General features: G+C 43.2%; 1 protein-coding gene across 1 annotated transcript in view; it reads left to right on the forward strand.

Moving 5' to 3' along the window:
• The first annotated feature begins 2,876 nt into the window (after positions 1–2,876).
• SGPP1 (sphingosine-1-phosphate phosphatase 1) overlaps positions 2,877–15,031 on the forward strand; it is a 41,013-nt gene continuing 28,858 nt past the window's right edge. Inside the window, exon 1 of the mRNA XM_004612364.2 lies at positions 2,877–3,798. Coding sequence (XP_004612421.1) covers positions 3,100–3,798 — 699 coding nt within the window. The 5' untranslated portion in view covers positions 2,877–3,099. The remainder of the gene's footprint in view (positions 3,799–15,031) is intronic.

A 15,031-nucleotide genomic window follows, 5' to 3' on the forward strand; every position in this document is an offset into this window, starting at 1 on the left:
GAAGCAGAATATCTGATTCTGATTAGTGGAGAATTGTATCTGTATTACCCACATCAAATATTGGGGCAGTATCATGTCAGAGAAGGAGTTCAGTGGCAGAGCACAGGCCTTGCTAAGGCTTTAGGTCCCTGGAACTACCACCAGCACCCCCAGTGATTAGGCGCAAATAAACTCTAACAAGTAGCATATGTGCCTGGAGATTTTAATTCTAGGCTTTCTTTTATTTTTTTTTTTGGGGGGGTGATGGGATGGTACATACCTGGTGGCTCTGGATGTTGTTGAGGGACCATAGGCTGTGCTGCCTCAAGCAAGGCAAGTACCTCAATCTTTGTAGTATCTTTTGGGGGGGGTGGGGGAGGTCACATCCGGTGATGATCAGGGGTTGCTTCTGGCTTTGCACTGAGGAACTACTCCTAGTGGTGCTTGGGAGATCATATGGGATGCTGGGGATTGAACCCGGGGTTGGATATGTGGTCCCTATACTATCTATCTTGAGTCCCAAATTTCTGTTCAATTTTTATATATTCTTTAAAATATATTGAGGAATATACATCTTTTTATTCTTTAAGACATAAGGTATTCCCATTCTTAATAGGAAAAGATCAGAATAAATGTAAATAGAAGCTACTAGAACTACTATTCTTTTCACAGTGGTGTTTAGGTTTTCAGCAAGACCTGTCCTCATTAACAGGTTTATTGCACCAGCAGGATTGGACCAGCTCTTGTAAGCTTTGTTAACTTGTGCTTTTATCTGCAGTTATAAGCCAAATGTTTTGTCTTCCATTAAACAGAATGTTGCATTCTGATAAAAAAAAATGCTAGTGTTGAGTCAAAATTAACTTCTACTTTGTTTTATATGCCTTCTTTCTTTACTATTTTAAGTCCATAGAAAAGTTTGGAAATGGGTCTGAAATCATCTAAATTGTAAACAAATTATTTTGACAGAAATGGATGTTTTCATTCAGGCCATTTTCATCTTTGTACTTAGCAAGTTGCTCCTTGTCTTCCAATGCCAGCTCATCTGTTTCGCAGAACCATTCATAGATAAATAACCCAACGTCTCCTCTCTGCACATTCCATGTGGTGATGGCTTGTATCTCATTTCCTGGAGTTGTTTGGTATGTCAGGTTCTATATCTTTTAATAGACTTGTGTGTTTTCTCATGTTTTGTCTCCCTCACGAGTAGATACAAAGTGTAGACCTATGAATTCTAATGAGACACTTCAACTTTTTCTTGCTGTCAAAATCCTGTTCAAATATATTCTCTTCCAACAGTGTATCCCTAACACATTAATATTAAACACCATTGTAAATCATGGTGCTTCAATTAAAAAAAAATCTTTCTGATCATTCCCAGAGTCATCACCTTAATTTTAGCCCCCATTCTATGTCTTTCCCACTTGCTTACTTCCCTTCTCATTATTTACCTGGCTTTTGGTCTCTGACCTCAGACTATTCCTCTAGGATTTCCTCCCATTATCTTTCTGCAGCACAGCTCTGGCCTCCCAGAAAGTCTTCAGGGCCTCCGACTGCCCTCCACTGCCCAAATAAAACCCTTCTACCTTTGCAGTCAGTTTTTCTCTTTTCTTTCTGGCCCAGTTCCGTTCACTTACCCTGCTTTTAAGTTGCAGAGTGAGCTAATAATGCTTATCTCTCTTTGCACTTCCTCATCTGGTGTGCATCCATTTTCTCCATTTCCAAGATGGACTTCTCCACCTCAGGACACTTGGTTCTTAAATTAAGACCCAGTCAACAACCTGTGTCACACCTCTCTCACACCTGAGTGAACGTAGCTGGATCGATTCTACTTCTACACACGCTATCTGCTCGGTTCCCTGTCAATGAAACTATCTCTGTGTCCCATTTGTACCCTAGGCAGAGACGATGCCTCGCTAGGCTGCATGCTCCCAGCCCAGCGGTGGGGGGCTGGGGTTTGGGGTGGGGTGGGGGCCTGAGGCGCAGAATAACTGTCCCTGGAGAGTTAAAGAAACATTTCCAGTGACATGAAGCAGGGGGATTTTCCAGTCACTTCTTTCCTGGAAGAAGTTCAAGTTCTTTAATTACAGGTATTCAGCTTACATGAAATAACTCGCTGGAATTAGAGTTCAGTGACCTTCTACCAGCAACTATTCTTTCTCGAAGTCAAGTTTGTTTCTTGGGAGACATAGGTCAAGTCATCCCAAATCCCCAAATCCACACACCGCACGCGTTCAGTCACTCATCACACTGCTTCGGCGCGATTAGAACTGAGTAAAATGAAAACCCTCCATGTCAACCACGAGTAACTGTCATCCCTCCGCTACGACCCCAAACATCTGCCCAGCGACACAGCTCTGTCGTGGGAACTGACATTCCAACGGCCCCAGCTGGTCCACTGGCACGTGGTTTGCAGGAGGGGCTCCGCCGGCAGGAAAAACTCTTGTAATGACTTGTAATGACTTCGGCGTCATTCACCATTCATTCACCGTTTGATCCCCGGCCAGCAGGATGTCCGGGTGCTTGGCCACCGGCCCCTCGGAAGCGGGGGGCCCCCCCGGACCGTGACTTCTCCAAGTCCCCCGCGTTCAGCGCCCAGCCCGGCTTCGGACGCGCGAGCGCTGAAAAGTCGGAGGGAGCGGAAGGCGCCCCGTCCCGCTCGCCGAGCGCCGCGACGCCTGGCGGGTATCGGGGCGCAGCCTGAGCCGGCCTGCGGCGCGCGGAACCCCGGCGGCCTGCCCGCCTCCCGGCGCGCTCGCAGCCGCCCGCAGCCCGGGGCCGCCCCCTCCCAGCGCGGCGTGGGGGCGGGGCGCGGCGCGCGCCGGCGCGTGGAGGCCGCGGGCGGTGGCGGGGCGCGCGCGGCGAGGGAGGGGCGCGCGCGGCGAGGGCGGGGGCGCGCGGCGGCCGCTGCGGCCTGTGGCGCGCCGTCACCCGGCAGAGCCGAGCGGGCGAAGCGAGGCGCCGCAGCCGCTGCCACTTGCCGCTCGGCCGGCGCGCGCGCGTGTGTGCGTGTGCGTGTGTGTGTGCGCGTGTGCCTGTGTGTGTGTGTGTCGGGGGTGAAGGGGGGGGGACGGTTCTCCCGCCGCCGTTCGAGCGCCGCGCGCGCGCGCGGGTCCCGTTATCATGTCGTGGAGGCAGCGCCTGGTCCAGCTGGCGAGCGGGCTGCAGGAGCCGCAGAAAGTGGCCCGTTTCCAGCAGCTGTGCGGGGTGGGAGCGCTGCCGAGCGGCGCCGCCGCCGACGACGGAGAAGATGAGCCGAGAGCCGACGTGCGCCTCGCCCCGGACGCCCGGCGCCGAGAGCGGCAGCCGGGGGCGTCCGGAGGCCCCGAGTCGCCCGCGAGCGAGCGCAATCAGTGCCTGGCCAAAGCGGGCAGCGGCGCCGGCGCCGGCGCCCCCAACGGCGTTCGGAACGGGCTGGCCGCCGAGCCGGGCCCGACCGCGCCGCGCCGCGCGGCTCCCCTGCGCCGCAACTCGCTGACTGGCGAGGAGGGCCAGCTGGTGCCCGTGAGCAACTGGCCGCTCTACTACCTGTTCAGCTTTGGCACGGAGCTGGGCAATGAACTCTTTTACATCCTCTTCTTCCCCTTCTGGATCTGGAACCTGGACCCCCTCGTGGGCCGGAGGCTCGTGATCATCTGGGTGCTGGTCATGTACCTGGGCCAGTGCACCAAGGACATCGTCCGCTGGCCGCGGCCCGCCTCGCCGCCCGTGGTCAAGTTGGAGGTGTTCTACAACTCCGAGTACAGCATGCCGTCCACCCATGCCATGGCCGGCACCGCCATCCCCATCTCCATGATCCTCCTCACCTACGGCCGCTGGCAGGTAAGCCCCGCGCCTTCTGCCTGCGCGGGAACGCCCGGAGTTTCTCTGCGACCGTCCGGGTGGTTGGCCCGGCTCGCGGGGGACTCGCTCGCCCGCCCGCCCCGGGAGGTGCAAAGCCGTCCGATGATAGTGGGGTTAGAAAACGGAGCGGCCGCCTGCAAACTCTTTTCCTAGTATTTAATGTCAGTCTGGAAACCCTACACACACACTCTGGGTGGCGTGATGCCTTCTCACCAGACTTTGGCTTTTTCTTCTTTTTTTTTTTTTTTTGAGTGATTTTTTTTTTTTAATTCAATTCTGGTGATGTGCCAGCTGCACTTGTGGTTAACGATCACTTTCTTCCAACTCGCTACCCAGGACCGAGTTTCATCAGCGGGTGTCTGACTTGCACCCAGACCGATTTTTTGGGGGGGCATCGGTAAAAGCCATTTAGCTTTGCTCAATGTTTGTTTGGTTGTTTTGTTTTTTAAGCCTTAGTGCAGTTCCAAAACAAACATGGTCGTCCCAGGCAATGGAGCTCCGACTATTAAAACAGAAGCCAGCCTTTCTGAAAGCTCGTGGAGCACGGCGAGCGAGTTCTCTTTCTAAGCCACTTGGCTGAGAGACACGAAGTTTAATTATCTTCTGGGTCACATGCAGGATCAGTTGTTGCGCCGCCACCGCCTTATTGTTAGGTTGACTTTTTTTTTAATGCGTGGTTTTGAAGTTACTTTTTAAGAATTAGGATCCTGAGTCAGACTAATGGGTTTATAGAAGCATGCATGGTAGGAGGGTCAGAGGGGGAGTTTTTAATTTTTTTTTTTTTTTGCATTTTGACTGTGCATTTTGACTCTCTTTAGCCTCCCAGCTTTGACTTTTCCATGGTATCCTGGTTAGGCTTAGAAATAATTTTCTCTCATGTGGCAGCAAAGTTTTATCCTGAGACTGCTGTTTTATTTTATCTCTTTTAAATTGTAACGTGCCAGTCTTGCCCTGGGCTTCAGAATAAAGTTAATAATTATGAAGAAGCCAAGGAATCAGACTACTTCAATTCTCCGCCCCACACCCCCTCCATTAGTGCATAACATCCTCTTACCTGGAGAAGTACACTTTCGGGTTAGAATTCCATTATGATAAGCTTACTTATCCCAGATTTAATTTTAGGAGTGATCATGGGTGTGTTGTTCATTGCAGAGTATTGAACCCGGGTCCTCCATGCCATCAATGCTCTACCATTGACCCACACCTCTGGACCTAGGAAAGGGAAAATCTTGTTCCTATGGACAATTGTGTGTAGTGCATCTCTTAGTAACAGAGGGAGAATGCAATATATATAGTAAGAATGGCAGAAATATGGGAGAAGGGTACGGTGGGCAGTTTTTTTTCTGTTTAACAAAAGGAGTTGGATACACAGTGACAATCAGATTGTAATTACTGCTGCCTGTGTTGCATAATAGTTTATTATCTCAAATTTTATCTATTTTGGAATTTTACACCAAGTTATGTATGGCCTGATTTTTACTAGTTATTTAATGTTTCATGAAACAGCATTCTCTATGAGGCCTTTTGTAACCTCACATATATATTAAGTATATTAATGTTCTAACAATTCAGAACAAACTTGTGTTGTAATTTCTAAATAACTCCACATATCTAACTCAAAGTTTAAGGAAATTAAATAGTATACAATCTTAGAGTTTGAAGTAGACAGGATTTTAGAAACCACTTAGTCTCAAACTGTTATTTTATAGATGTGAATACTAACCGATTAGATTATAATTAATCTTGTAAATTAGTTTTAATTCCTTATTTTATATTTTCATTTAAATTTGAATACACTTCTAGATTTGAATAATTTCATGTAGTTACATTTGGATAATTATGTTTTGTATAGTTGTTTTGAAAGAAAGGCCTCTTACATGAAAGCTTTAAGTTTATGAACATTTGCGTTAATCCAGCACAAAAGCAAAATGACTTGTTTGCCTTTTACTTTTCAAAAAAATCCTTACGATGAATTGAAAATGAAAGTACTTCTTTTACTTAAGTTGTTTTGGTTCTTGTCTGTCAGTTTTGGAGTACTATTTTAGAGGCTTATATTTGCAAAGTGGGTAATGAAACAAAAAATATTTCAAGCTGGGGTGAGAATTACAATGGAGGAGGAGGAGGAGGAGGAGGAGGAGGAGAGAGTTGGAGCAGTGCCTTGCAATGCTCTAGGACTAGACCCTGATTTCAAACCTGGCACAGTATCGCCCCTTAAGCACCCATAGGTATAGCCCTGGTGGTCCCCGACTGAGCTGAGTGCCAGCAGCACCATATTGTGGGGCCCTAGTACTGAAGCATCTGGCCGGCCTAGCCTGCCTGTTATCTGAGTATCACAGGGAGTGGCCTCCTGGCTCCCTTCTTGGGAGGCCCAAGAAAAAAACGAGGAAAAAAAAAGAGGTGGGGTGGGAAGAAACTTACAATAAAAGGCTGGTATTTTTCTGATTTCTAAGAGTTTTGTTGGACAGTTCTGTCCATGTATGCCCCCACGGTTCTACTCTGGACAGCTGTATTTGTACCTGTAAGCCTAGGATGCTGAAATATCTTCTGATACTAGATTAGCTCAGGTGCCATCCCTTTTTTCGTTTGGAATATCTTACGTCTCCCTACCACTTTATGTTCCAACTTAAAGTGCCCTCAAAATTCATCTCCTACATAGACTTTACAGTTAACCCTTCCTGTTTTATTTATCATTCATTCTTGAAATGAGAGTAGGCCGGGGACTGGGAATAGAGCACTTGTTTCTCATGTGCAGGAAAAAAAAAGTACAATCACAACAAAGAAAAGTAATAGTGCTTACTTATGGAGGGGCAGGAGGAGGGTGTGTGTGTGTGTGTGTGTGTGTGTGTGTGTGTGTGTGTGTGTAGGGGGTATGGGGGTGGGCCACATCTCTCTCATTCTAAAATTTTTTTTTATATTCAATGCAATTTTATTTTGGAAGTTTGAAAGACATACCATATTTAGCTCATAGAAGTTGCTCTAATTTTTAGTGCCTTTTATTTAGGGTAGACTTTTATTTACTCTTACTATTATTTTTATCTCTGGGGTCTAAACACAATTTTTACTTAAAAAAAATAAAAGTAACAGTAGACACCCTTCCCTCCAAAAACCTTGTTTGGGAACTTGCTTGAAGAGCTGATTTTTGTACCTTACTCCCAGAAGGCATGCAGCCCCAGACATCTAAGGGCATCACAGACCTATTATTGCTCAATCTCGGATGGCTGAATGCTGCTTGTCCCTCTAAGTAGTTGGGGACGCTGACCACTTGGGGGTCGCGTAACTAGTTAGCATTCCAGAGTCTCGTTCATTATCGGAATTAACCAGACAAATCATTCCACTAACTTAGAATGGCCATGCACCACCACCCATGGAATCGAGAAAGAGCTATCAATCTGTCAATCCTGTCCATGTCCATGTCCGGGGCGCGTGAGGCATTCACGGCTGCGAGACCTCTTATACCCTAGTTCTCCCTCTTGGAGAACCTGGCAAAGTACCGACAGTATCCTGCCCACACGGCAGAGCCTGGCAAGCTCCCCGTGGCATATTCAATATGCCAAATACAGTAACAATGATGGGTCTCATTCCTCTTACCCTGAAAGAGCATCCAGCACGGTGCCGCTGGGAAGAATGAGTAAAGAGACGCTGCTAAAATTTTAGGGCTAGGATGAATGGAGACGTTACTGGTGCCCGCTCGAGCAAATTGATGATCAACTGGATGGCAGTGACAGTAAATGAATATTAGTCTTATGATCGCAGTTTTTGGAGGAGTTTTAGGTCAGTGTTTCTCAGCTTTTTTTTTCAGACCATTGCCCTCTTCTGACCTTGTTCCCTTACTATGAATGTACCCACTCTCTTTCCTACTGCTTGGTCCAGTAGCTCATGTGTGGCCTTGTATTCACATGATTTTCACCTGTGGCCCATTTTCACCTTGGAATATCCTGGAGGTTTTTGTTTGTTTTATTTGGCCACTTACGGCTTACTCCTGGCTCTGGACTCCTGGGTCACTTTTGGAGATGCTAGCAGGATATATGTGGTTCTGGGGATTGAACCCAGATCAGTCATATGCAGGGCAAGCACGTTTACCTACTGTACTATCTTTCCAGCTCCATAACTTAATTCTTAATCCACATAAAATCTATGAGGTTTGCAGAAGAAACTGAGACCGAGTGAAGTACTCAAGATGACTCAGCAAGTACATACCCATCTTGGATTCAAACCTATAGGCTGTTTGGCTGCAAGATGGCACTGTTCTAATATATTGTCTCTCTAATGTTTATACAGATGCATGTTCTAATACATTATTACATCATACAGCAATTATTTATTTAATAAGTTGATGCTATTTATTTGTTTATTTGGTTTGGGAGCCACACCCAGCATTGTCAGCCCCTACCTCCCCGCCCCCCACCCCACACCTTCCTGCTCCCTGCTTGGGCTCTAAAGCTGGGGATTGAACCTGGGTCAGCTGTTAACCTCCTACCTGCTATGTTATCTCTGGGCCCAAGATAAGTTCTATAGTTTGTGTAATGTTCCAGTATTACTTCTGGTTTTTTTTTCTTTTTCTCCCCATCTCATCCTCTTGTTGGCTACCATGTAAATTAGACTGTTTAATATTGGTCATTCAGATGTTGTGCTTCTGCTGATGTTTGCTAATGACTACAATGTTTCTTGCTCTCTCTGCTTCATTTTGAAACATTTTTATTGCTATGACTTCAGTCTCACCAAAGTGAGACTGGCTGCATTGACTAATTTCGTATGAAATTAATCAAGAAGGGTCTTATTTTTTTTTCCTTTTTATTTTTATTTTTAAACCTGTGCTGGGAATTGAAACCAGGGCCTCACACATGAACAGTAGCTGCTCTACTGCTGAATCACAACTCAGTCTTCAAGTAGAATGAGATTCAATTTCAAGTACTATATATTTCATATGTAGCTGTTACAGTTGGGTTTATAATTATTTTTATCATTACTATTTACTGAAGTAATAGCTTACAAAAGTGTTGGTGTTAATGTTTTAGGGGTATATACCCACCACCAAAGTGTCAGAATTTCTCTACTATTTTTAATTCTTCCATTTCTCTGCTCATTTTGTTCATGTTTTCCTTTATATCATTGAATATGTTTTGAAGTTTTAATAGTTATTTTAGTGTTCTTATCCTCGAATTGTATCATCTTTGGCATCTTCTAAATGATTCTTATATTTCTCTTTAGATCATATTAAAGATCATATATTTTCCTGTTTCTTAGTGATTTTTAAAGTTTTAAAGTAGTGTAGATGTGTTGGGACTGGAGAAATAGTACAGCAGGTAGGTTACTTGCCTTGTACAGGGCGACTCAGGTTTGATCTCCAGCACCTCATATGATCCCCTTAACACTGCCAGTAGTAATCCCTGAGTGCAGAGCCAGGAATAACCCTTGAGCATCACTTGGTGTGGTCCAAAAACAAACAAGGAAACAAACAAAAAAAAGTGTGTATTCCTTTAAGTGGATTCCCCCTCCCCCTCATGTATAGTTAAATTACTTGCCATTTAAATCTTTTGAGATTTGCTAGAGTGGGTGCAGAATAATCATATCACCATTAAGGTCATGATCTTCTGAAGACACTAACCAGTTCCTTCTACACCCAGCCTAGTGGGGAAGCAGTGATACATCAGTGTGAACTTGGCAACTATATGATCTGTTTCTGGTAGTTTTAGTCTCGGCCTTCGGGACTGTCCCCATGCATACACAGATTTGGTATCCAGGTGCAAAGTCTTAGAGACCACCCTCAACAAATCTGTGGGGGTTATTCTCTGAGCAGTTATCTTGCCATTACTCTCCTGCAAATTTCAACTGCTTTGGCATCTGCAGATTCCAGTTTTTCTATCCTTAATGCAGTGGAACTGCTGGACTTTGTGTTTTTGTCCTTCTGCCGTGCAACAGTCCGGAAACTTCCTCCAGCAGCAAAACTGGGCAGTGATGGGGCTCCTCTTCCTTATTTCCCATTTCTCCCAAATCATATTCCTTTGCTTCTTATTTTCCAATATCTGGAAGTAGTTTCATCTTTCATAGTTTGTCTGGTTGTTTAGTTGTTTACAGTGAAATAGCCATTGTTATAACAGTTAATCCTTTATGACAGAAACAGAAATTCTCTCACCTCCACTTACTGTTTTTTGTTTAATAGACAATAGCCTTTTGAAATGTAATTAACATACCATACAATTCAACCACTGAAAATATACAATTCAGTGGCTTTTTAGTGTATCGAATACTGTGTATAACCATCACCACAAATAATTTTAGAGTAATTACTCTAAAAAAATCCTTTATCCAAAAGAAATCCTATATTTATAATCATTATTCTGCCCAATCCCTAGGGCAACAACTATTCTTTGTGCCTGCATAGATTTATCCACTTTGGATTTTTCATATAAATTGAACTGTAGTTATCTAATCTGTTGTGACTAATATCTTTCACTTAATGCAGTCTTTTCCAAAATGGGCGATACTTCCCACTTCTTGATTCTTAGAAGTAGATTTTCATGATAGTGCTGAATAGTTTTTCTTCCAAAATGGTGTGATACGCTGGCCAAGGATGGAAAATATCCTTTTTTCTTGCCGTGTGGTGTCAACCATATTATGAGGACTATTTATTAAGCAGGCATGAACTTGGTGGTGCGGGAAGGAGGGAAAAAAAAATTTATGTACTTGAAACAGTGGGACTTCATATCTCCCCATTCTCAGCAATGGAAAACTAATTACCAAATGTTTCCTTGGCAGTAGGGCTGTCTTTCCTGGGGGGAAACTCCAACAATAGTGAGTTTTGTGTTGAAATATAGAATGTAATCAAGGTAAAGAGAAAATGAAGTGAAATTTATCAGTTACGCAGGCGGGGATGGGGGTGGGGGGGTGGGGGGTGGGAGGTATACTGGGATTTTTGGGGGTGGAATATGGGCACTGGTGAAGGGATGGGTGTTTGAGTATTGTATAACTGAGACATAAGCCTGAGAACTTTGTAACTTTCCACATGGTGATTCAATAAAATAAATAAATTTTAAAAAATGGTGTGATAGATCACATAACTTTGGGAAAAATCTTACTTAGTGTAAAGTCTTACAATAATTTCTTTTTATTTTTTTATTACTGAGTAGTAGTCCATTGGATGGATATACCATATTTTATTTAATCTTCTGTTGATAAATATTGACTTATATTTTTTGCTATAATAATAATAATAATAATTATTATTATTAGTTTTGTTAGGAGGCTATACCTAGAAGTCCTCAGAGGACTGTATGTATGTGGAAGTTAGAACTAGAGTCAGCTACATCCATTTAACTCCTGTAAGATGGCCCAAATTATGCAATTTTGAATAATGTTACTATGAATATTTTTGGACTGGAGCAATGGCACAGCGGGTAGGGTGTTTGCCTTGCACTAGGCCGACCTGGGTTCGATTCCTCCATTCCTCTCAGAGAGCCTGGCAAGCTACCGAGAATATCCTGCCCACACGGTAGAGCCAGGCAAGCTACCCATGACATAATCGATATGCCAAAAACAGTATCAACAAGTCTCACAATGGAGACATTACTGGTGTCGGCTTTAGCAAATCGATGAACAACGGGATGACAGTGCGACAGTGCTACAATGCTATAAAATAATTATAAATAATGCTCAATTTTAAATAGTTAGCTTTTTGAGACTGGGAAATGTACTTGATTTCTATATGTATACAGCAGATTGTTCAACTATTTAATGATTTTATGTACATTCTTATCTGTCCTCAGAAAAAAGCATGTCAAGTTAAAAAAATAACTGTATTGCTTCTGTGACAGTCATATTTTTTTCCTCCTCTTGTTGGCTTTAGAGAAATAGCTTTAGTCAAGACAATTCCATCAACATAATCTTTTTTGTTCTAATAAGTCCTAGGCAATAACATAAGCCCCACAGATACCAGGGTAAATAAAACAATTTAGAGAAGATTATAGGAGATTAGATTGGTGTTTTAGGAAGACTCATTTTCACATTGTGGAAAACAGACTAGAGAAAACAGACTGGGGGAGCAAGAAAATCAGACCACGTAAGAAATTGATTTAACAGTTCAAGGGAGAGACCTAGGTTGAGGGACTGCAAATAATGGTCCACTGCCTAATTTTATCTGACCTGTGAGCTATAAGTAGATTTTACATTTTTACTTTACATTTTATAAAGTTGGGCAGAGCGATAGCTAGTGGGTAGAGTGTTTGCCTTGCACGCGGCCAACTCGGGTTCAATTCCTTAGGGAGAGCCCGGCAAGCTACCGAGAGTATCCTGCCTGCACAGCAGAGCCTGGCAAGCTACCCGTGGTGTATTCTGTATGCCAAAAACAGTAACATGTCTCACAATGGAGTCATTACTGGTGCCCGATCGAGCAAATCAATGAACAACAAGATGACAGTGCTACAGTGCTCTATAATGTTGAAATGGTCAAAAGGAGTATTTTGTATCACATGCTGGTGATGTGAAATCCAAAAGTTTAGTGGCTATACACAAATCTTTATTGAAATAGCTTGTCCATTTATTTATATATTGTCTGTGGGTGGCACTTTTATGCTACAACAGCAGAGTTGAGTGACTGTGACATTGACTGGTAATCTACAAAAACTAAGTCCACTATCTGACTCTTGAATTATAGAAAGACTTTTTCAGCCCTTGATCTGTGTCCAAGGCAATACAGAAAGATGGATGAATTTGAAAGATATTGAGAGATAGGATTGATAAACATGACAAGTGGATATGGTAGGGAAAAGGGAGTAAAGGGTTATTTCCAGATATCCTGTCTGGAAAGCTAGCTTCTCAGTGGCTTGTTTTAAAGAGGTATGGAACATTTTTATAGCTGATCAGATTTGGGAAAAGAGCAGGGTCATGAAGGAGATTAATTCAGTTTTGTATATTGAGTTGAGGTGTTAATAGAACAGTAATCTGCAGCTATCTGTTAGGCATTTCTATGCTTAAAAGAGATGGATTTGTGTGTTTCGTATATTGGCACAGAATGAAGTGACGACTTGATGGATATTGGCCTAGGAGAGTACACATAATAAGAACCGAGAGTGCAGGAAAACAAACATTTAAAGACATTGATATTGGCTGTGGATGTGACTCAGCAGTAGCAAACTTATATGTGTGAGTCCCTGGGTCGATTCCTGGTGCAGCAATAAATAAATAAAATGAACAGTATCCCCTCTTTTAAAAGTAATAATGCAAGTATATTTAAGGAATATATTTAAAGTTAAGAGAATAAAGTTAAGCAGTCTTACAAATAGTTTGAGAGGTGAAAAATTTAGGGATTGTCTGAGGTTGTGTGTATATTGAGAGAGGAAACCTCAATTTCCCCTTGCCAGCCACTGTGAGCAGCTTCATTTGAGCTTTCTAATATTTATTTATTTATTTATTTATTTATTTATTTGGACACCCAGAGGTTGTCAGGGCCTACTCTAGACTCTGACCTCAGGGATCACTTCTGGAGATGCTCGAAGGACCATATGGGGTGTTGGAGATTGAACCTGGAATAGCATCATAAAAGCAACTTACCCACTGTCTCTCTTACCAGCCCCTCCATTGACATTTTAAACATTGCTGCAAATTCCTTGACTTTCTGAATATGGGAAGTTAACAATTTCCCAAGATCATAGTTTCTGCCCACATCTTCACTCACAGGAAACTAAGAGATAATAGATAATTACAAGGACCTAATATCCTCACATTCTCTGTTACATTTCTGTCTCTTGACAAGTAACACAAAGACCCAGTTTGCCTTTAAAAATCCCACAAGATGAGCCATATTTAACTTAGTCTTGTGTACCAAGTCCCTCCCCACATATAGAGTTTCTTTCTCTTCCAGTTTCCAATAAACTTTTCTATTTCTAACTCTGAGTCTAAGCATCTTTATTACTCAGTATTTTCATTCATGGGGCCAGAGAAATAGTTTGGTGGGTAGGGTGTTTGTCTTGCATGTGGCCAACCTGGGTTCTATTCCTGGCATCTCATATGGTCCTCTGAACACCACCAGGAGTAATCCCTGACCACAGACCAAGAGTAACCCCTGAGCATCACTATTATGGCCCCAAACCCCCACCGCCCAATTTTTCCACTCTTAAAAGTATTGAAGAACTTGGGTCTGGACCAACACAAATACTTGCCGAAAGTCAAAGGACAAAGGTTTGTGTGTGTGTGTGTGTGTGTGTGTGTGTGTGTGTGTGTGAGAGAGAGAGAGAGAGAGAGAGAGAGAGAGAGAGAGAGAGAGAGAGAGAGAGAGAGAATATCTCCTGGAAGTCAAGGGTAAGAAAGTGCTACCAGAACTAAGACGTGCAGTCTGTATTTTGTTTTAGGGGATTTCATAATCATTGATTTCTGTTCCTATTGCTTTGCCTTTCTCTGTCTATATCTGATCTAATAGCTGTGATAAAAGAAACAGGATCATACAGGCATAATTAAATATGTTTCCAGGGCCCGATGCTGAGCCTAATTGGAGAAATTTGCTGAAGAAAAGGGTGTAAATTGAACATCATCATTAAAAATTATCACAAGAAGCTGTAAGTGAAATTTAAATAGAGACATTTTTCTAAAAAAAGGAGTTAGGTAATGTTAAATTCTGTTATGAAACTAATGAGCAAAACAAGTACTGAGATTTATGAAAGTCTTGGAAAATTATAGAAGTATTGGAAAATAATAAGGGAAAATAACATTTTTATTTCCTTAGAATTTGAAAGTGTGACCATATTATATATAGAATTTATTATTTGTTTTAGTTAGTATTGTGGTATGATTTTTAGTTTTCCTTTTTTCCCCCTTTTATTTTTTGGGTCACATATGGCAGTGCTAAGGGCTTAATCCTTGCTCTGAACTTTGGGATCACTACTTGGAGTGCTTGAGGGACAGTATGGTTCTGGGGATTAAACCACATTTGAATTCATGCAGGGCAAGTGCTTGTACTATCTCTCCATGTGTGGTTCATTTTATACATCAGCTTAGCTAAGTCACTAGAGCGATAGCACAGCAGGTAGGGCGTTTGCCTTGCACATGGCCGACCTGGGTTCGATTCCTCCGCCCCTCTCGGAGAGCCCAGCAAACTACCGAGAGTATCCTGCCTGCACGGCAGAGCCTGGCAAGCTCCCCGTGGCATATTCAATATGCCAAAAACAGTAACAACAAGTCTCACCAGAGACATTACTGGTGCCTGCTCGAGCAAATCGATGAA

The sequence above is a fragment of the Sorex araneus genome, chromosome 3, assembly GCF_027595985.1.
Source record: "Sorex araneus isolate mSorAra2 chromosome 3, mSorAra2.pri, whole genome shotgun sequence".
Lineage (NCBI taxonomy): Eukaryota > Metazoa > Chordata > Mammalia > Eulipotyphla > Soricidae > Sorex > Sorex araneus.